Below are 22,730 nucleotides of genomic sequence, written 5' to 3'. Positions count from 1 at the left end.
GTTGTTTTGAAAAATACTAAACTCCATTCTAAGCATCTCCATAAAAGCCTTTAAAGCGGCAACCACATCCTTCATTAAAAATAGAACATGATATCTATTGCTCAATGAAAGGGTATGGAGTTTGAGAGAGCCTCATGACCACATGACCATGTGAGAGGTCCCCATGGCACTTGGGACCTTATGAAAAGTAAGAAAGAACTGGGAGCTTAAAATATATAAATTAGGTTATCAAGGTAGTTGCTCATTCATTGGAGAATTGCCTAAATGGATTTTCGGATAAGGTTCACAGTCCAGCAAGACTCCTAGAAGGTGTTCTCTGCTCTAGTGAAACTCATGGCTTTCCACATGGATCAGATCTTTCAGTCTGAATTCTGAGAGATCTAATCTTGTTTCATGCGGCATAGGGAAAATTAGAATGGGAAAGCCTGCAGAAAGCAGGGCAATGTCCTTAGAAGTAGACAGGCCCTTACTGAAGTAGACCTCATGTCACTTGGCAGCCTTCATCCTTAGATGATAGTCCTTTTAAGGAATCAGTACTGAGCACCAAAAAAAGAGTCTGAAGAAAGTATGACCTATTTTCTCAATGAATGTTGGTGTGTGTGTGTTGATACACAGATATATATATATACATAAAATTTACTTTTTTGTTTGTTTTTTTGATGGAGTCTTGCTCTGTCACCTAGGCTGGAGTGCAGTGGCCAATGAATATCTGTGTGTGTGTGTGTGTGTGTGTGTGTGTGTGTTGACATATGGATACATACATACATATATATATATATATATGTATAAAATTTACTTTTTTGTTTGTTTCTTAGATGGAGTCTCACTCTGTCACCTAGGGTGGAGTGCAGTGGCCAATGAATATTTGTGTGTGTGTGTGTGTGTGTGTGTTGACATATGGATACATACATATGTGTGTGTGTATATATATATATATAAAAAATTTACTTTTTTGTTTGTTTCTTAGATGGAGTCTCACTCTGTCACCTAGGCTGGAGTGCAGTGGCAGGATCTTGGCTCACTGCAGTCTCTGCCTCCTGGGTTCAAGTGATTCTCCTGCCTCAGCCTCCCGAGTAGCAAGTAGCTGGGATTACAGACATGCGCCACCACACTCAACTAACTTTTGTATTTTTAGTACAGATGGGTTTCACCATGCTGGTGAGGCTGGTCTTGAACTCCTGACCTCAAGCAATCCACCCGCCTCAGCCTCCTGTATTATTTACTTAATAATATTATACAGTTAATTTTAGCTAAAGTACACAGAAGTTTATAAAGACAACAGACTTCCAATCTAGTGTGAATCCCAAGGTCTTATCCAAGTCTTATTCTTGTATAAGACCACCATGAAACCGGTTTTGAAAGACACAGCTTTACACCTAGCCACTTTCCTTAAGAGTCTTCTGTAGATTATCTATAGATGTAAAGCAGAGGTTCTTTACATTTGAGTTATTTAAGCAACGGACAGTATGCACAATGAATATGGAGAGCAGCAGGATACTGTGTAAAGACCATGAACTTGAGAATTCTAAGGAAAAAGCTGAGGTTGAACATCTTTGGCTACTTTAACTTAAATTCATATTCTCAGTTTCTTTCTATGTGTGTTGGTATACTAACCGCCTGATAAAGTTTTATGAGTTTTTTTACAGTTTTGTATGACAAGCCCCTAGCACAATGCCTAACTGGCAGAAGATCTACAATGGCTGCTGGTTCTACTTTCACATCCCTTACAGTGAAATGAGGTCTTCTACCTTTCCTCACACATACATATATAAGGCTTGCAAAAAAAGGAGATGACAAAAATAGAAAATAAAGAAAAATACAAGAAAGGGATTCCACTGTTGTCCTTCATCTTCCTGAAACTTCATCCCTAGAATAGCTAAATTCAGATGCCTTCTATTTTGAGGATGCATTTACTTTGCAAGTCTCTCCTTGATATTCAATGCAAAAATCCCTAAATAAGAACTACTTCCTTCCTAAAAAGCCAAGCACACTGTACAAAGCTCGGGGAACAGGGTTGAAGGTGTGAGGCATCATTGTACTGACCTTTCCAAAGGAATTACCTTCTCTTTTAGATCCAGGATGTTAGAACTAGTCTCAAATAAACCTTTGATTATCTGCATTCTCTGACCCATTTGGGACATACCAAGTGTCAAGTATAGCCCCGTTGACTCTCAAAAATTATTGGAACAATTGTTATTATTTTTTCATTGTTCATATGAGATTTTCATCTTCTTATAAAGCCAGTATAAGCTCAAGTACTTTGAAAACAAATTTCCTCAGAAATGTAAGAAAAGAGAAAACTGTTTTTGTTTGATTATTTGTTCGTTCTTCCTCCTCCCAGATGGGAAAATCGAAGAATACACAAAACCTTGATCCTTTTCTAGAAAACATTAAGTTCAAATTTTCCAAAAACATAGAAATTGTCCTTAGGAGAGAATTATACAAGAGTTTTTGAAACTCTGGCTGCACATTTGAAAAACTTCTTTTTGCTTATTTCAGTTTCTGAGAGGTGGGTCTGAAATAACTGATGATTTGTTCCCTTTCTGCAGCTGGGTAAGGTGGCAGCTCTTACCAGGCTCTCTTTCAGTCATAAATGCATTTTAATGGACTGACGTGTGCTTAATAAAACAGACAGCACCTGGATTTCTAAGAGCAATGTGCTGCCAGGGCCTTCCTTGTATTAAAACTTCATTTTTGACCTGAGGCCTACAAGTCTCTGTACTCAAAAACATCTCACCGATTAGAGAGAAACAGCTCAATGCCAGCTCACGTTTTTCTTTTTCAAATAAGGAGGATTGAGGTTTAACTTTTATAATTTGGAACATGAAAAAATATTACAATTCTAAGTGATTAACTCACCTCCATTACTGGAAATCTAATAAATTTTATAAAAATCGTCTGACTGCACAAATTCATTCTTAACTTTTATGACTCTGTAGAAAGAGGCCCCTTCTAGCTGTATCTCTTGAGTCAGCATGGAAGGAAGAAAAATGTGTTAAATAGCTACTCAACACTTTGTTCTGTATTTGAGATATACTACCTCATTTAACTGCCAGCACCAACATAATTTTTTTTTATCTCTTGTGATAGGCAATCTCTAAGATGATCCTGGATAATCTGTGCCTGCTAATATCCAAGCCCTGATGTCATCCCCTCCATTTGGACACAAGCTGGGCATATTTACCTGCTTCTAAGGAATAGAATATGACAGAAGTGATGAGATGCCATTTTCAATATTAGATTATAAAAAGACTGCGGCTTCTATTTGGGTGCTTTTTCTCACTCACCCTTGGCAGCCTTCTGGAGAGGCTCATGAGGAAGCTTCCGAAAGAAACTAAAATATTTCACCTCAAAATATACTTCTTTGACATATTTTGAGAGGGCTGTTCCAAAAGAAGTAGCCCTGCAAAGCTGTCTTTCATGGGGGACTTGCATCTGTAGAGAAAACCTGCATTGCTACAACAAGGCTTTCTGTGAGGCTCTCCCTTGTATGGATCGAGGACTGAGAGTCTAAACATTTAAAAGTCTGAAAAAAACATTTGTCATTTATTCTCTCTAAGGGCTGATACCTGTATGGCTTCACCTACATTTTAAGACCACCTTGGTAAACAGAACCTCCTCTTCTCTCCCCTCAATTACCTGTCTTGCCATCATAACCTGATTTACTACCATACCTGTTTTTTGTTGTTGTTTTTGTTGTTGTTTTGTTTTTTTGAGATGGGATCTCATTTTGCCACCCAAGCTGGAGTGCAGTGGCATCATTATGCCTCACTGCAGCCTCAGCCTCCCTGGGCTCAGCTGATCCTCCTACCTGAGCCTGCCGAGTAGCTGGTACTACAGGCATGCACCCACATGCCCAGCTAATTTTCAGTTTTTTGTAAAGATGGGGTTTTGTCATGTTACTCAGGCTGATTTTGAACTTCTGGGCTCATGAGATCCGCCCTCCTTGGCCTCTCAAAGTGGTAGGATTACAGGTGTGAGCCACCGTGCCTGGCCCATAACGTGATTTTGGCCATGCTCTAAACCCCAGTTCTTTCTATAATGTCAAGGTGATATAAAAGCATCAACCATCTGCCATTTCTTTGGGCTTTTATATTTTGTATGTCGTTGTGACTCCTGTGTGCATGTAATAAAATGTGTGTGCATTTTTTCCTGTTAATTTGTCTATAATTCATTTCTTTTATAGACTCAAGTTATTCTCAAATAACTTGAGGGTAAAAATGTAAACTACCCTACATGTGGAAGTGGATTTTCTGAGGCCTTCCTGAGCACATGAGTGAGTGTGGAAGCAGATCTTCCTCCATTGAACCTTGCCATGGCTTCAGTCCCCATTGGCAATTCAATTGTGACCTTATGGGAGACTCTGAGCCGGTCACCCAGCCAAGTTGTCCCTGGATTTCTGATCCACAGAAACTGAGACATAATAAAAAATGTTTTCAACTATTAAATATTGCTGTCACTTGATATGCAACTATAGATAACTAATACAATTCAGTTTGCATATGAGACAAAGTTTATCCAGGGCCACAGGAAAGGAAGGAGAAAACATATTAATACTTTTAAACTTGACTGCCTGACTTCCAGACTCAGGCCTTTCTGCTATGCTCAGGGGTTCAGTGGGCCATTTTGTTCACTATGGACATTTGAATGTCTCCCACGGTCTGACATGACCATAACTATGAGAAAAGAAAAACAGCTCAGAGCAGTCTGAACTATGTGAGTGATGCAAAGTATATTGGGCCCAGAGAGGCATGAGTATGAAACTTCAGTCACACACCCCTCCCCTGAGCTCAAGGAACCCATGCTCCAGGCAATTGTTTAAAGTCATTTTTTTTTTTCCTGACTACCTGCCTCACCCATTATCTTCTTGCTCCTGGAATCTGCGATACAAAGAACAATGCACAGGCAATCTTTAGCTGGTATGATTTTAATGTAAATTTCTGATAAACACCATAGAAACTGCCTCTTTTTTTTTTTTTTTCTTTAAAAGTCTGCTTCTAACTGCAGCTAATCAGAGCAGAATATACATTCAGGGCAAGCTGAATCTATATTCCCAGGTTGCAATACTCAAGCTTGGCCCAAATAAACTATCTACTTATATTAATATTGCCTTGGCTTCTTCCTTTTAGGTCGACAACTATTAAGTCATATCCTTTACAATTTAACTCAATTTTTGCTAATCTACTTGGATAAAAGAACCATGTAGTCCAGTTGAGAAAAAGGCATCTAAATTAAATTGTAGTATAATCCATGATGGATGTTGACCTGCGGTGAAAAGCAGAGGGAGGTTTTTATTCAGATTGTTTATTCAGGGAGACTTCTGAAAGAACTTCTTCATCGATCAGCATGCCGCAGACCAATCCCTGCCCAATCCTTGGCATGTGAGATTTGACCTCAATGAGTATTTGTCAACTTAGTAAATACACCGCTGCTTGAAGGACATCAGAGATTGGTAACACAACAGAGAATGAGAGAGAGACTTCCACTGTTTCATGTTGAAGAAACAGCAGCTGGAGGAGCCAGGGTATCCAAAAATACAATTTGTTCACCGACCTGCTGCATATTGCTAGGCAGTAAGATCTGTAGTACATGGCAATGAATCAGTGTTTCCCAAATTTTGGCCATTTGAGGACCATTTAAAAGTTTTCCCATTCCCTGGTGCCATATGTACTAGCATTTATTCAATACATTTAAAATATATATGTATACATATATATTTTTTAAATGGTTTTAAATTTACTGATTTTTACTTGAAATAAAATTTAGGGGTTATACAAACTTCCATGGTAATGTGGTTTAAGAGGAGAATATAGACTTGGAAGTCAGGCAAATTCAGGATAAATTCCCAGCTCCATCACTTAGGAACGTGGAATTTTGAAGTGATTGCCATGACTTCTGATTTCCTCATTTATTAAGTGTAAAATAGTAACTTCCTTCTGTGAGCATGGTGAAGATTCCATATGATACATGCCATGTTTATAGAGAACCTAGCAGAGAGTTCTATAAATGGTCTAGATTATGCTAAATACTCCCAGGTAAGAATTCTTATTCCCATCTTTCCAACGAGACTGCTAAGAGACTAAGAAATTTAAGCACTTAACCAAAGTTGACATAGCTAATTATAAATTCACTTTTTGTTTTGTTTCCTACTAAGAAAAAAAATATGCTGGCCAGGCACAGTGGCTCAGGCCTGTAATCCCAGCACTGTGAGAGCCCAAGGCGGGCGGATCACAAGGTCAAGAGATGCAGATCATCCTGGCCAACATGGTGAAACCCCGTCTCTACTAAAAATAAAAAAAATTAGCTGGGTGTGGTGGTGTGCACCTGTAGTCCCAGCTACTCAGGAGGCTGAGGCAGGAGAATCACTTGAACCCAGGAGGCGGAGGTTGCAGTGAGCTGAGATCGAGCCACTGCACTCCAGCCTGGGGACAGCAAGACTCCATCTTCAAAAAAAAAAAAAAAAAATGCTGCCTCTTCAGACTTGGAGTACATTTGTGAATACTGGGCTAACCCATATCCCTGAGATTTGGATTCTGTATGTTTTTGTCAGGACCTCAACCTTTGTTGACTTGGATAAACAAGAAGCTGATCCAGAGTGTCAGCAGACAGTACCTGTGAGGATTTCAGCTACGCGTTCTGTCATTTTCTGAATCACGAGTCTCAGGATTCCACCCTCCAGGCTCAGCAGCAGGGTTCCCGAGCCCTCAGACAGCTCTGTGGACAGAAGCAGACCATCCTTGTTCCATGTTCGAAACTGGAAACTCACTGAGAGCCCATCAATTTGGGGGGTGCCGGGCAGCAGCAAATAGCTGCCGCTGGAGTTGACAAATGTGATGGGCACAATCTGTGGTTCGGAGCAGGAAAAAGTGACATTGCCCTGGAAAACAATAAAAGTCAAACATATAAAAGCCATTTTTTATTCTGCAATCTGACAGCTGATATAAACAACCACCTGGAGCTGACCTTAATTTCAGGATCATTCCACATTCAGCGGCAAGATCTTAAAGAAGAAAAAAATGTCGGCTTTGCTCAGACACACTCACAAGATCGTTTTCCGTTCATTTGTTAAGGATCACAATGCTATCTGCAAAGAGGGCCATCTGAGAGTCCCAGAAGGAAGGGGGATGGAAGTATCCACACTTTCTAAGGGGCGTAAAAATAATTACATTTACTCATTATATAAATACCTATGGCAAGTCAACTATGTGCCAAGCTCACAATGTGGAACGTGCTAAAAAAGGGATAGATACTAGCTCCAGCGGGAGCCGGACAGGAGAAATAACTGGACAAGCAAAGGTTATGCGAGGGAAAACAAAACAAAGGAAGGAATTAGGAAAGGGGTGGAGTGGGGGTGACTTGACTAGCATTTTCAGCAAAGGCTTAAAGAAATTAGCAAAACAGCATCCCTATGAAATTCCAGGGAACCTGCCATTTCTAAGTAGTTAGTGGGACAGGAAGGTCCGGGTAACATAAAGGAGGTAAGTCTGGAAAGGTGAAGAGAGGCAGAGCTTGAAAGCCCTCTGATGCTTCCTGAATAGTTTTCATTCAAACTTAGAAACAGTGCAGTGACATGGGCCATATATTTAACTTAGTAAAAGTATTTTCAATAACATAGATGAGGAGTAGATGAGAGGACTGGTCATGGGGAATATTAAGTGTGCATCGAACCCAAAAGAAGAGTAAGAAGATTATTCTTTGCATAGCAAAAAAAAAAGGTAAGGATCCCACAAGGGGAACGCCCTAACCTGAATGGCTACCTGAATTTAACTTTCCACAGAAGTGGCCAGGTGGCAGAGTTAGATACGTAGTACAGTTCTCAGTTCCAGAGCAGGGTAGTGGTTTGATTCCAAAACCCTCTACCTGGAAGAACATCCATAGGTCCCAACCATGTTTGTTTATGATAGTCTCGTATTCTTGAAAATGAATAACAGTCCCCAAACTTCTACCAGTAGCACATTTCTGATGATTCATCCATCAGTCACACTGCTATGAGCATATTATTGCATGAATCATTTGTTGTAGTTGTTTAGATGTTTTCTTCCCTTCAGGCTAGATCCTCACAAGTTAATTAATGTGTCAAAGGGTAACGCCCTTGATATCCATCAAGCAATCACCCACAGTATATATCACCCCACTGTGCTAGGCAGTAGGATAGGCACTTACATACATATCTTGTGAATTCTGCACAACAATGCCATAATGTATTATTTTCTTCATTTAAAGGATGCACAAACCAGACTTAGAATAAATAACTTAGCAAAAGCCATGTGCCTAGTTGGCAGGGAACATGGGAGACAAACCCATGTTTGTCTAACTTGGAGGCTTTTGCTTTTAGCCACCATCTCTGATACCTGCATCCTCTGCACTGAGTGCTACCATTTAAAAAAAATCCACCAACTTGCTCTTGGTATCTCACAGTTGTTTTAATTTGCATTTTTGGATCTCTGGTAAATTCCCTTTCAAGAATAAAAACATCACCAATAATGGCCAACTCATTGTGGTAGGGCTGTCTTTTGGAAGAAGCCAAATCACAAATGCTCTGCAGAGAAGCTAGGAAGTAGTAATAATTTTTATTTATCTTTTCCTTTCCTGAGGTCAGTATCATTTTTGTAAAAACAAATCTGCCAGAACACAGCTGCATTCAAAGTCTGAGGTTGTGTAGAGTGGGAATGTTCACAAAGATGAAGAAGGCAAAAGTATCCCCTTTCCAGGAGTTATCTAAAACCCAGTTTAGCTTCACCCAAGCCCTCTTGTGAGTGTTCTCTGGATCACAGCCATGGAAGGCGGCTTCAGGACAGTGGAGGAGTAGAGGACTTGAGATTCTTTCCTTATTTGATCAGTTTGCTCACATCTGACCAGAGGCCTGGCTCTCTTTCCTCAGTCTCCCTTCATTTCATTGTTTAATGGGCCCAACTTCTTGAGCACAATACAGGGTTGTTCAGAATCTAAGGAGTTCCTGGATTGGTCCTCCAGAGCAAGGGCTTTAAATAAACGCCTTCAGAGATTGTCACTATTAAGATAAGGTTGTGAGTGGGGATGCACACCTAGCTCAACAGAAAGCAGGAAAACTTTGAAATGCACTGGGATATGCTTTCCGTCCTTGGACAGCTCCCTCGCTCACCTTAGGCCAGCTTCTCTCTCCCTTCCCCCGATTCCCTTCACACTTCCCTCTATCATTCTTGCCCCTATGAAGCCACTCCAGCTATCTAAAACTTCTTTGTCTTTAGCACATGCCTCTACTATATTCTCTAAGGGCAAATCCAAAGGCAAGTAGGAGAGAAAATATGTGGGTGGACGGGAAATTCCTTCTACACAGAATCTGACCCAGCTCTCTGGGCTCACGTGAGTGTTGGCAGTTCAGTTTCCTGTCACATAGCTGCTGTGTGCCACTATTCTGACAGCCCTGTCTCAGCTGTGCTTACTGCTGACAGAAATGACGTACAGCGTTGAGGGCCATCGGTGTCACCCCTATTCACCAAAGGGAGGAGAAAAAAGAAAAATGAGCTGCATGTAAAAATGCTACTTTTGAAATCAACATGGACTGACCATTTTCAATAGTGCCATTTGTGTCTCCAGAATCTGTCTCAAGACGGCATTTGAGGAAGTTCCCACCGGCCATTTAGAAAAGCCATGTGAGAAGACATTACTTTAGAATTGTGTCGAAGGAGACATGGCAAATGGTCAGTGGCCTATATTCTACGCTATATATCTTTTAATCTCTTTCTTCAAATATCATTCCTCCTATTCCCGAGAAGGAAGTTTCATTCCCCAAAGCCCCTTTGTCCCTCTGTATGTTTAATTCCATTCAACATTTCAACATTCATTCAAGATTTTTCAAGCATTATAAAATTGTGCTAAGCACAGGGATTAGTTAATTGTACACATAAATGTGACCTGATCCTTTGCATGCTGTAGTAATTAAATTCACTTTATGTACTTACTCTAATTTACTGTAATTGGTACAAAGTATGCCTGGCAAGGAAGTGTGCATTGATCAAACCTTCAAGGTAAAACCACTAGCCTTGACCTCATAAGTGAGATTGAGAGGAGGTCAGTGAGCTGCCATGGGTCCTTTTTTTCCTCCCTGTATCTTATAAGAACTCCAGGGTCCTTCATTGTCCAAAAAGGAAGTCAGTCTTCAAGGAAGGAAGGAAATCCTTGGGGTCTGAGTGCTTTTCCTTACCACACCCCCAAAGCTCCAGTTGAACCGTGGACTCCTCTGTCTGACTGTGACTGCTGTTCCAGATGATAATGAGACCACCCCAGGGCAGCAACTGCCACAAGTCACTGGTCCCTCCAAGTGTAGGTCTCCTATTGTTCCTAAGATGGTAGTTCTCAGTGCCCTATATTTTCACTGTCATACATGCCCCTTCTCGAACAGCCAAGATGTTCAGAAGTGCTGGGCCAAAGATGGAGTAGACGTTTGCCCCTAGGGATCCCCAAACAATGTCTGTTTTTTCTGGCAAAAGACTCTTTCCTTGACCTAACTCTAGTCAGGCTCCTCTGAGTCCTCCCTTGGACTAGGTGTGATGTTGGGCTCTGTCCATGTCCCATTTTTTCCAGTTTTAGCAAGAATTCTGCAGAGTTCAGTATACCAAAACCTCCCACCTTGGTCTGACCTCCTTGGATATATTATCACACTTGCCTGCCTTCAACAAAGCTCCTGTTGGGCTAGTTTAGCAAAGAAGTACCCTACCTCTAAGTAATTTTCCATTCCCTGACCCCCACCCTACTCCTTGGCTATAAATCCCCACTTTTCTTTATTGTATTCAGAGCTGAGCCCAATCTTTCCTGCTACTATAAAACCCCATGTAGTAGCCCCCCTTATCTTCTCTAACAATTGTAAAGAATATTGTTTTTTCAACACTTCTCTAGAGACCCACTACAGTCTTTCCTTGGTCAGCTTGACTGTGCCATGAGGCGCCCAGATTAAACATTATTTCTGGGTGTGGCCCTGTGTGTTTCCAGATGAGATTAGTATTAAAATTGGTGGACTTGGCAAAGTACAGTGCCCTCCCCAATGTGGGTGGGTATCATCCACTCCGTTGAGGGCATAGAGTAAAATGCATAGGAAGGAGGAATTTGTACTTTTTTGTTTCCTTCCTCCTGGCTCGATCAAGAAATTTCATCTCATCTTCTCCAGCGTTCAGGCTGGGATTTACACCTTCTGGTACTCAGGCCTTCAAATACAGACCAGCACTGACTTTCCTGGGTCTGCAGATTATGAGACTTCCCAGACTCTGTAGTCCAGTGAGCCAATTTTTCATTATAAATCTCAATCTCTCTTTCAAATCTATTTCTCTTTCATATATGTATTCCACATATATAGAGATCCTGGCCATACTTTTCTGGAGAACACTGATTAATACCAATAACAATGTGGGAGAGTGAGAAAAGAAAACAGATCTATGAGAAATTTGCAGGTACAATTGATAGAAAGTGTTGACTGACGAAGGTGCTGGAGGGGCAAGCGTGGTTCCCATTCTTCTCTGAGAGTACAATGGATTTCAAACAGGAAAGCACAGATGGCTGCTGACTACTGATAGACAACCACCTCCCTTGGATTGTGTCCCTCATCATCGGCACTACCCTCACTAGAATGAAGAGATACACTAACAGCAAAGCTGTCCTCTAGACATACGTTGTGCCTTCCTTCCTCCACCAGGCATGACCTCTTCATTCCTCTGCACCCTCCATCCCCACTTTTGCCCTGCAGGGCCCAGTAAGCCTTCTGGGCTTGCCCATGCCCAGACCTTTCCTGACATCCATCCCACAGTGGCTGACTTCTCCATGGGCTTCCAGTCGTGTGTGCTACCTGTGGAAATCTATTATGTTTCTTATACTGCCTTGTAATAATTAGCTACTTTTTGATAACTGCCCATGCCTTACACAATAGGTTTACAATTTGGTATAGAGCATCTTGCTCTGAATTCTGAAGGAAGTGAGAGTGTTAAATTTAGGCAGAACTAGATTCTTGTTACAAACATTTAAGGAAAAAAAAAAAAACATGCCTTTCTCTGGTCCTCATTGTTTCCTTCATGATCTGGGGAATAATAGTAGAGGGATGATTTAAAACCACATGAGACCACATGCAATGTATCTAGCATTGCTCCTGGCTTATTGTTTCTCTCTTCTCCCAGATCTGATGCTTTTCTGGGTGGCCAGAGGTGAGTCAATTCTAGAGGCTTAGGTTTCTTTTTTGTAACCTGAGGCTATTGAACTGGAGGCCCTAATATTCCCACTTGTTCTTCTAACCTTGGGTATCTGAGACTGAAGACCCACATTTTTACCATCTGTCTTGTCTTTGGAGAGGATTTAGGGATCATCTGAATCATTCTGTTGTTGGCATGAGAAGTGTAACCAAGTATTTACATTTTAGAAGACTTTTTCTTTGAGTGATTCAGGCTGTAAAGAGGGAAACTTAGGCCTCTTCCCTAACAATTCCTGTCTTGATGCAGGAAAGAGGGCAAGAATCACAATCCATGATAAGTATATTAAAATAAAAAGGAAGTGAGCAAAAGATGATATATTTTTACATGTTAAAGAAATAAGAAGGCCAAGCGTGGTAGCTCACATCTGTAATCCCAGCACTTTGAACGGCTGAGGTGGGAGGATCACTTCAATCCAGGAGTTTGAGATCTGCCTCGGCAACATGATGAGACCCAATCTCTATTTAAAAAGTAAATAAGAAGCCTGATATTTTAAAACACACTTACAAGAGTATAATAATCAATTGACTGATTATGCTTTCCCCTTCCCTCCCCCTCCCCAGAAACTGTAGCCTAAAATATTTTACAAAGAGAAAGCTAGATTAACGCTGAGCTGTATGAGGAACTACAATGGTTGCAACTTTCTTGCAGAAGATAAAATGGGAGAAATTATATGCAGCCACTTAGACAGGTGCCAGTTCAGGGACTATGTAATGAAAACCAGAAGCAAACCGCGAGAGAGAATGAAGTTCCTAAGCAGCGCCTTCCTTGAAGTCGTATTCAGGCCATTCTGCCACCAAACCAGAAGTGTGCCATATACTGATGGAAATCCAATAAAACCCATCCACCTAAAAGCTTTCCTCTGTCGCAGAGAAACTCATCCAAAAGGAGATATTGCAGTAGTAGTGTAATTACCGTGATCATCTCATGACTGATGGACAGGAGTGTCATGGCAGAAGGTTTACTTCCTCAAGACTTTTGACACAGAGAACACAGTAGTAGTTAAGTCTTTGTCATGTGACTACAGAACCAATCGAATGAATTTACACTTATCTGTTACACAGACGAACAACTTCAGAAGATGCTGCTCTGCTGATAGACACAAGGATGGAACCACTGCAGTGGTCTGAATGTGATTGTATAATAGAGAGAATAGACTGAAATGTATTGAACAGGGAGCTCAGGCCTCCATGTTAGTCAAATATTCCTAAACCTGGACTCTCGTATGTTCATTGGTCACTGGGTATTTTAGCCAGGTCTCAGCACGTGGCATAGGAACCATAATTTACTAAGCTAGAACAAGTACCTATCAGAAATGAGAAGAGAGACATTCTTAACAAATGGCTTCATTTGTACTCATTTCCTGGCTTTATGATTAAACATAATCCTTTGGTTATTTCACTTGAGGTCATTGATGTACATGAAAAACTTTAGAACTTAGCAACAAAAGACAATTCTGCTTGAATTTTCCATTTGGATGCTGGCTTTGTCTTACATCTCTGCTAGGAGTCCATCCTCTTTCAAGACTTTTACTGAATTACTTGCCAGCCCTATGTTGGCTGCGTAGACAATAGGTTATGCTAAAGTGAACCATCACTGTTAAATGGCTCAGAGGTGTTTCTATTAGTGGGCATTATACCTCTAGTCAAACATTGGTCAGTTATTTTGGATATTCAAGCACATTCCTTTTGGACTCCTTTCACTACCCAAAGACACCTATTACTGTTTACTATTAGTGACTCAAGCCATTTAGCCATTTTGTGGAAGACTCCAGAAAGTTGTTGGCTGCTCTGCTTTAAATGAAAACTTGAAAATAAAAAAGCTATAAATAAAAAGCATGTGACGACCATGCAAGATTCATGGTCTCTAGCGGATTCTCAACCAGGCTGTCACCACTGCTTCAAACACTGCTTATCAGCTCAACAGTAAAGCTCTGGTCTGACTTTGAGTCACCTGGGAAGAATAAAACAAGAATAAGGGACTACTCTTTGTTGAAAAAAGACCTGAGGTTATACATTCAGGTAGCTATGGATAGGCTATGACTGAAAGGAGAATGCATCTGAATCCAATCAGGTGACTAAGGCAGAAGACAGAGAAAGGGGATGCATGGGTTGGTGAAGAAGATGGAAGGAAGACAGACAGTCTGCTCCCATTGAGACTCCTCTACTGTAGGGACAGTGAGGTCCTGGCACGTCCTTCATTATTCCTGAGAGGAAATAGTAAGTCAGGTGTGGCTGTCCCGCCACTCCAGGAAACTGATTTTTAAGACCTGAAGAGAATACAGCAGGCCCAAGCTTGAAGTTCTGCTTACCTTGGCTATTTTTCAAGTTTCTTATGTGTGACGCTTCCAAGGGTTACATTACTGTGCTGAGCTGTTATTTACAAAACTTTTTGATTGTGGGTGTTTGTTTTGTTTTTAATCATCATCTAGACACCACAACACCCTGGTGAGTAAAAAATAAAGCTAGCAGTGCAAAGCTGAGCTTCAATCATGAGGCATCAAACAAAGCCAATCAAGCATTTATAAGCTGGAGAAAATGATCTTGATCCAATCTAATTTGCGGGGAAAGATTTCAAAGCCAGTTCTTGATTTTCCAAATGAGTACAACCACTTCTAATTTGATTTGTCTGAGAACTACCAGCACTGACTGGCACGCTGTCAGCAAATGTAGGGAAAAGACTGCCCTGTGAGCTCAAGCTACCTTCCTATTCACAAACTCAGGGTGACTCGGGAATCAAATCAAGGCTCTTTTTCATTTTTGGGAAAGACAGGCTCCTTCATTTTTTTATTGACTTATTTAGCAGTTCTCTATTTAGCAGTTCTCTATTAAGCAGTTCATATGGGCCACCTTGATTCTCATGACTACGGATACAGTGAAGGAGTGAGACAGACTCAGACCCGCCCACCTAGAGCTTACATGGCAGTAGGATAAGGGTCATGGAACATGTCATCACAGCTATGACCAAGTGCCATGAGGGAGACTCGTATTCTGCTGGGAGAGCATGTAACAAAGCATTGTTACAGGGTTTTATGAGGTGCCTTTGGATTTGAGCTTTGTAGGACAAGTAAGAAGGAGTGAAGCTGGGAATAGGACTTGGGTGGAGGAAGAGAAAACAGGGAAGAGAGTGAAGCTGGGAATAGGACTTGGGTGGAGGAAGAGAAAACCGGAAAGGACAAGTACTGAAAAGAAGTCCATAATGCATGTTAGGAATTTAAGTGAAACTAAACAAGTGGCATTATTATGGACAGGCAACATTCTGCTTCTGCCAAAGGAGGCCTTCAAGGATAAAGATCATGCACATTAGGGTTTCATTTGAGAGACACCCACGAGAGACACATTTTTAGAATTGGAAGAAAGGCCCTGCTAATGGCCACGGTGCATGGGCAGGCTAGAAGATGGTGCCCTGCATGGCCTCTCCTCTGGCCTCTCAGCAGCTGCCTATGCACAGGCACCAGTAAACAGGGAACTACTAGAGCCACATGCTGCCTTTGGCCTCAGAGATGGTCTCTTGTCTTTGCTTCTTTTTTTGCCCTCCCAAATCTACTTTTTAATATCCGTTAGCAAATATTGCACAAAGCTATTTGGAACTATGAATCAAGAAGCTCAAAAATATTAATACTCCTTTTGACACTCTACTTTCACTTCTAGAAGTCTTCAGGAAATAATTTGAAATTGGACTAAGATTTACACACTGAGAACCATTATTTGTAATAATACAAAACTGGGTCTGAAATTATATAAATATTTAAGTAAATTATGGTATATGTATATGAAAAACTATTTTGCCACCACTAGTAGCGATGTTTATGGCAAGCAAGAAAATTGCTTATAACATTAAATTGAACAAATAGAATACAAATTTACACATAGGAATCAGGTGAAATATACCCATATAAATATGTAGGTATAGGACCATGACTAATATACTAAATAGTGACTCTTTCTGGGTGGTGGAATTATGGCAATTTTTATTTCCATACTTAAAATCTTTTGTATTTCCAATGTATTTAAAATAAAGAGGTATAGCTTTATACTAGGAGTTTCAGTTAAACAGTTCTCTGCATGTGAATTCATTTGAAGGCTTTCATGACAAAAATATTCAGGATCAGTAATTGCTATTAGGAAATTAGTGTAGATTGCTGAAAGAAATAATAGCAGGTAATCCAGGTAGGAATAGAAGCATCCAGGTTTGAAACCCAATGACTACTACTTTTCAAATGATTTCTACTTTTGCATAATTTCAGAATTGCTTGTCTCCTCTACTGCAATCTTTAGTCATGCGTCCAGTCTACTCACATAAGGCAAAAGCAACAAGTCATTATAACAGTAAGGTGTGATGGTTAAATGTAGGTGTCAACTTCACTAAATTAAGAAATACCTAAAAACCTGGTAAAGCATTATTTGTGGGTGTGTCTGAGGGTGTTTCCAGAGGAGACATGTGAGTCTGAGTGGACTAGGAGGGGAAGATCTGTCCTCAGGGTTGGCAGACACCATCCAACCTGCTAGGGGCCTAGAGAGAACAAAAACAGAAAAAATGAACATGTTCATCTATCTGCAGGAGCTGGGATGTACTCTTCCTCTCCTGTCCTTGAACAGCAACTCCAGGCGCCTCACCCTTTGGCCTCTAGGTCTTACACTGGTGCACCCCACCCCCTTGGGTTCTCAGGCCTTTGGCCTCAGCCTGAGAGTTACACTATTGGCTTCCCTGGTTCTCCAGCCTTCAAACTTGGAGTTAGTCATGCTATAAACATCCCAGTGTCTCCAGCTTGCAAATGGCATGTTGTGAGTCCTCTCAGCCTTAACAGCCATGTGAATCATTTCCCCTACCCCCCCCCCCCCCACCCACACAGGCACACAGACACACAGACACACACACACACACAGTCTCCTATTGATTCTCTCTAGGGAACCCTTTCTAACACATAAGGCTAAAGGAAGTGGAGTGTGTGTGTGTGTGTGTGTGTGTGTGTGTGTGTATTTATGGTTTTCTTTTGTCTCCAAACTACTTTTTTTTAGCCCACAAACAAAACAACTTTCCACTTCACATACAAGTATATGCTGCTTTTCTAGACTAAATTCACTTTAATCAGGAAAAAATATTCTTAGCTCTGAAAATATGAGTACCTTTGTTCTTGAGTAAAAATAGAACAAACAGCAAGTGTGTGTGAAGGGAAAGTACCATCAACAAATAATGAGTATGTTATAGAAGTCAACTTCTCAATTTAATCAGTAATATTTATAACATAGGAAGGAAAGTGTGTAATTATCTTCAATGAAGTACTTTTAAGTTAAAAAATTAATTAAGGCAGGATGCGGTGGCTCACTCCTGAAATCCCACAACTTTGGGAGGCAGAGGCAGGCGGATCACGAGTTCAGGAGATTGAGACCATCCTGGCCAACATGGTGAAACCCCGTCTCTACTAAAAACATAAAAAATTAGCCGGACATGGAGGCAAACGCCTGTAGTCCCAGCTACTCGGGAGGCTGAGGCAGGAGAATCGCTTGAACCTGGGAGGAGGAAGTTGCAGTGAGCTGAGATCACACCACTGTACCTCAGTCTGAGTGACAAAGCGAGATTCTGTCTCAAAATAATAATAATAATAATAATTAAATATTTTTAATTAAAAATTAAATAAAGAGAGGCTGCAATGCAAGCATAGCTCAACATATGCAAATCAATTAAAGGAATTAAGGATAAAAATCTTACGATCATCTTGATAGATGCAGAAAAGAATATTTGACAAAAGTCAACATCCCTTCATGAAAAAGCTCTTAACAATTTAGGTGTAGAAGGAATGTATCTCAACATAGTAATGGCTATATAAGACCATATAAGACAAACCTATAGCTAACATCATACTTAACATTAAAGGTTGATAGCTTTTCATCTAACATCAGAAACAAGACAAACCACTTCTGCTGCCTCTATTCAACAGAGTACTGGAAGTCCTAGCCTAAGAAATTAAGCAAGAAAAAGTAAAATTATTAAAAAATCCAAATCAGAAAGAAGTAAATTATCTATGTTTGTAGATGACATGATATTATATATTAAAAAATCATAAGGACTCCACCAAAAATTTGCTAGAACAATAAATTCCGTAAAGCTGCAAGATACAAAATCAACATACAAAAATAAGTTGAATTTCTATACACTAACAACAAACTATTTGAAAATAAAATAAGCAATCCCATTTACAATAGCATCAAAAATGGAAAGATATCCCATGTTCGAGTCATAAGAATAAATATTGTTAAAATGTTCATACTACCCAAAGTCATCTGTATATTTAATATAATCCCTATCAAATTTCCAATGGCAGTCTTCATAGAAGTAGAATAAAAAAATCCTTACATTTGTATGAAACCGAAAAAGACTTCAAATAGCCAAAGTAATCTTGAGGAAAAAATAAAGCTGAAAGCACCACATTTCCTAATTTCAAGGTATACCACAAAGCCATAGGACTCAAAACAGTATGATGCTGGCATACAAACAGACACAGAGATCAACAGAACAAAGAACTCAGAACTCAGAAATAAACTTATTGCACAGTGGTGAAAGAATAGTCTCTTCAACCAGTGGTGTTGAGAAAAGTGGATATCCTTCTGCAAAAGAATGAAATTAAGTCCTTGTCTTACAACACTCACAAAAATTAACTTGAAATGTATTACAGACTTAAATATAATACCTGAAACCATAACACTCTGAGAAGAAAATATAGATGAATATATCCTTGACATTGGTCTAGGCAATGACTTTTGGATATTACACTAAAACTACAAGCAACAAAAGCAAAAATAGACATGTGGGATTACATCAAACTAACAAATTTCTGCACAGCAAAGGAAGCAACAGAATGAAAAGGCAACCTACAGAATGGGAGAAAACATTTACAAGCTAGCTATCTGATAAGAGGGTACTATACAAAATATGCAAGAAACTCATAATATAATTCAATAGCAAAAAACAAAACAAACAAACAAAAAACCCAAATAATATAATAAAAAGAGCAAAGACCTTCATTAGAGATTTTTCCAAAGAGGACATTGAAGTGGCCAACAGGTATTCATATTGCTATTCGTTTAGGGAAATGCAAATCCAAACCACAATGCAAGTTGAAACGACAATAGGTACCATCTCATACCTGTTAGGGTGGCTGCTATCCAAAAGAAAAAAAAAAAGATACAAGTATTGGTGAGAATGTAGAGAAAGGGAATGCTTGTACACAGTTGGTAGTAATGTAAATTGGTACAGGCATTATGCAAAACAACATGGAGGTTCCCTAGAAACCAAAAGGTAGATCTGCCATATTAGCAATTCCACTTCTGAGTATACATCTGAAAGAAATGAAATCAGTATCTCAAAGAGATATGCGCACTCTCATGTTCATCGCAGCATTATCTACAATAGCCAAAACATGAGAACTACCTTAGTGTCCCTCAACAGATAATAAAGAAATTGTGACATCTCTCTCTCTCTCTCTCCATATGTGTGTGTATATATATAAACACACATACATAAATAAGAATATATATATACACACAGACATATATAAGAAAGAGGAAAACCATGTTATTTGTGGCAACATGAATAAATCAGGAGGTCATTATGCTGAGTTAAATAAACCAGACATAGAAAGGCAAATATGTGGTATCTCAAGAGATCAAGCTCACAGGAGCAGAGAATAGAACAGTACTTGTCAGGGTTAGAGGGTAAGAGAAATGGAGAGACGTTAATCAAAGGGTACAAACTTTCAATTATAAGATGTTCAAACAAGTTCCTGGGATCTAAATTACAGCATAGACGATGATGGTTGTGTTGATTAACTTGATTGTGGTAATTATTACACAATGTATACATACATCAAATTATCACATTGTACACCTTGAACATATATACTATCTTTGTTTTTCAATTAAATGTTTTAAAATAAAAAAGTAAAAGGAAATCTGCTACTGAAATACTGACATTTGGGGTGATATCCCAGGTCAATGCTGTCTAATAGAAATATAATGCATACCACATAAGTAATTTAAAATTTTCTAGTAGCAGTATTTAAAAAAAAAATTTTTTAAAACAGAGTAACTTAATTTATATTTTAATACAGGGTTATTTAACTCAGTAGATGCAAATATTATTTAAATATACAATCGATATTAAAAACATTACATAATAATTATATAAAATTATTTTACTTTTATATGAAGTCTTAAAAATCTGGGATGCCTTAAAACACATCACAATTTGCACCAGACATACTTACTTCAAATATTCAATAGTTACACATGACTAGTGGCTACCATATTGAATGACACAAATCTAGTGCATCATTATAATAGTAATGATAGTTTTGCCAATTTTGACACTAAGATAGAAATTGTTTTACTTCTTACATAAGAACTCTTATATACTGATCTTTATTGTTCAAAGAGATTGTGGAAAGATCCCTAGTTATATAACAAAAATTAATTATTATTCCTGCTCTTTCTTTCTTTCTCTTTCCCTTTCTTTCTTTCTTTCCTTCCTTCCTTCCTTTCTCCCTCCCTCCCTCCCTCCCTTTCTTTCTCTCTCTCTCTTTCTTCTTTAGTTTTTCTGAAATGGAGTGTTGCTCTGTTGTCCAGGCTAGAGTGCAGTGGTGCCTTCTTGGCCCCCTGCAAACTCCACCTCCCTTGTTCAAGCAATTCTCCTGCCTCAGCCTCCCAAGTAGCTGGGACTATAGGTGTACACCACCACACCTGGCCAATTTTTTATTTTTAGTAGAGATGGGGTTTCACCATGTTGGCCAGGCTGTTCTTGAACTCCCGATCTCAGGTGATCTGCCTGCCTTGGCCTTCCAAAATGCTGGGATTACAGGCGTAATAATTAATAATAATTAAGCCACCACACTCTGCCTGTTCCTCCATTTCTTGGTAGTGAAATAACGATTTGTTTGAGGCAAGAATGTGCTCAACTGGATGACTACATTTCCCCACTTCCCTTGCAGACATGTATGTTCAGGTGACTAAGTCAGACCCATAAGGCATGGCATGGAAGGAGCATTGGATGGGACTTGCTGGAAGGCTCCTTGAAGGGAGCTGACTCAGCTGGGAGGAATATCCCCTTTGCCTTCACTTCTTCCTTTCTTCTGCAGCCTGACATGCAGATAGAATACCTCAAGCTCCAGCAGCTTATTGGGACCCTCAGAATGGAAGATAGAGAGTTGGAATGGCCAAGCAGAGGGTCAGAAGGATCTGGATACCTGACTACTTCATGGAGCTGAAAATCCTATATTTTAGTTTTGTTTTAGGAAGTGGAGTTGGAGGAGAGGTCTTAGAGACTGCTCACACAAGCTCTTTAGATGGTTTGCAGAGTCTAATTGTTGTGGACTGAATTGTGTTTCCTCTAAATTCATGTGTTGAAGGCCCAGCCCCCAGTACCTCAGAATGCGACTGTATTTGGAAACAGGACACTTCATGAAGTGAATAAATTAAAATGAGACTGTTAGGATAGACTCTAATCTAACAGGACTGGTGTCCTTACAAGAAAATGATATTAGGACACAGACATGCCCAATGAGGAGACTATGTGAAGACAGGGAGAAGAGGGCCATCTACAGACCAAGGGAGACACCCTCAGAATCAACCCTGCTGACATTTTCATGTTGGACTTCCAGCTTCCAGAACTGTGGGAAAATAATTTCTGTTGTGTTAGTCAAACAGTCTGTGGTATTTTGTTTTGGCAGTGAGAGCAGACTAATACAGTGATAGAAGGAGTTTTAATAGTTTTTCTTAATGAAACCGCTGAGTTGAAAAGTATTTTAGACATTATCCAGAGGACATAATTCTCAATCATGGAAAGCACCAGAAAGAACGAGTTCATTGTGAACTTTAAATAATGAATTCCACTAGCTACGTAGTGGCCCAATTGACTGGAGAAGCCACATCTTCTGACACACACAGTGCTCTTTTTAATTAGGTCATGCCACCTCTGCTGAATCAGGGAAGGAGAAAACATTTAGTGGAGGGAGACACCTGAAGATAGTCTTCAAACACTCTATCTCCAGGCAGCTAAGAGTCAGACTGTGCAACAGATCTCTTAAGTGTATATGGAGATCTTTAGGTACAGAGAGGATCAGCCTTCTATGAGAAGATGCTCCATTAGGAAGACATTCTTCTTCACCTTTCATCAGATCCTTCAAGTTCATCTTGGTATAATCATCACAACATAAGCTTCAATGAATATTTACTATGCACCTCCAATTTGTAGTGTGCTCACTTCTTTACAGGAAATTAACATTACTCATTTCTCTTCTTATTAAAAATGCATTCACTTATTCAACATTTATCGATCACCATTTTTATAATGTAATTTCATTTTAGTTAACATTTAGAAACTCAGTGATTAGAGCAAAATATAAAACGTGTGTTAAGCATATCATAGCAGCTAAGCACAGATTTGGCATTAGAAAGGCCACTAATGGAAAGCAGATTCTATCACATGCTAGTTACGTATCTTGGGGAAGTTACTTTAATGTTACTGAAC

The 22,730-nt window shown here is 39.7% G+C and overlaps 1 protein-coding gene across 1 annotated transcript in view; it reads right to left on the bottom strand.

Annotated features, from left to right (window-relative positions):
* Nucleotides 1-22,730, bottom strand: part of CNTNAP5 (contactin associated protein family member 5) — an 870,373-nt gene that overhangs the window by 403,537 nt on the left and 444,106 nt on the right. Inside the window, exon 8 of the mRNA XM_031008908.2 lies at nucleotides 6,613-6,877. Coding sequence (XP_030864768.2) covers nucleotides 6,613-6,877 — 265 coding nt within the window. The remainder of the gene's footprint in view (nucleotides 1-6,612; nucleotides 6,878-22,730) is intronic.

This window comes from Gorilla gorilla, chromosome 11 (genome assembly GCF_029281585.2).
Source record: "Gorilla gorilla gorilla isolate KB3781 chromosome 11, NHGRI_mGorGor1-v2.1_pri, whole genome shotgun sequence".
Taxonomy (NCBI): domain Eukaryota; kingdom Metazoa; phylum Chordata; class Mammalia; order Primates; family Hominidae; genus Gorilla; species Gorilla gorilla.
This window is presented reverse-complemented; position numbering and strand designations above follow the sequence as displayed.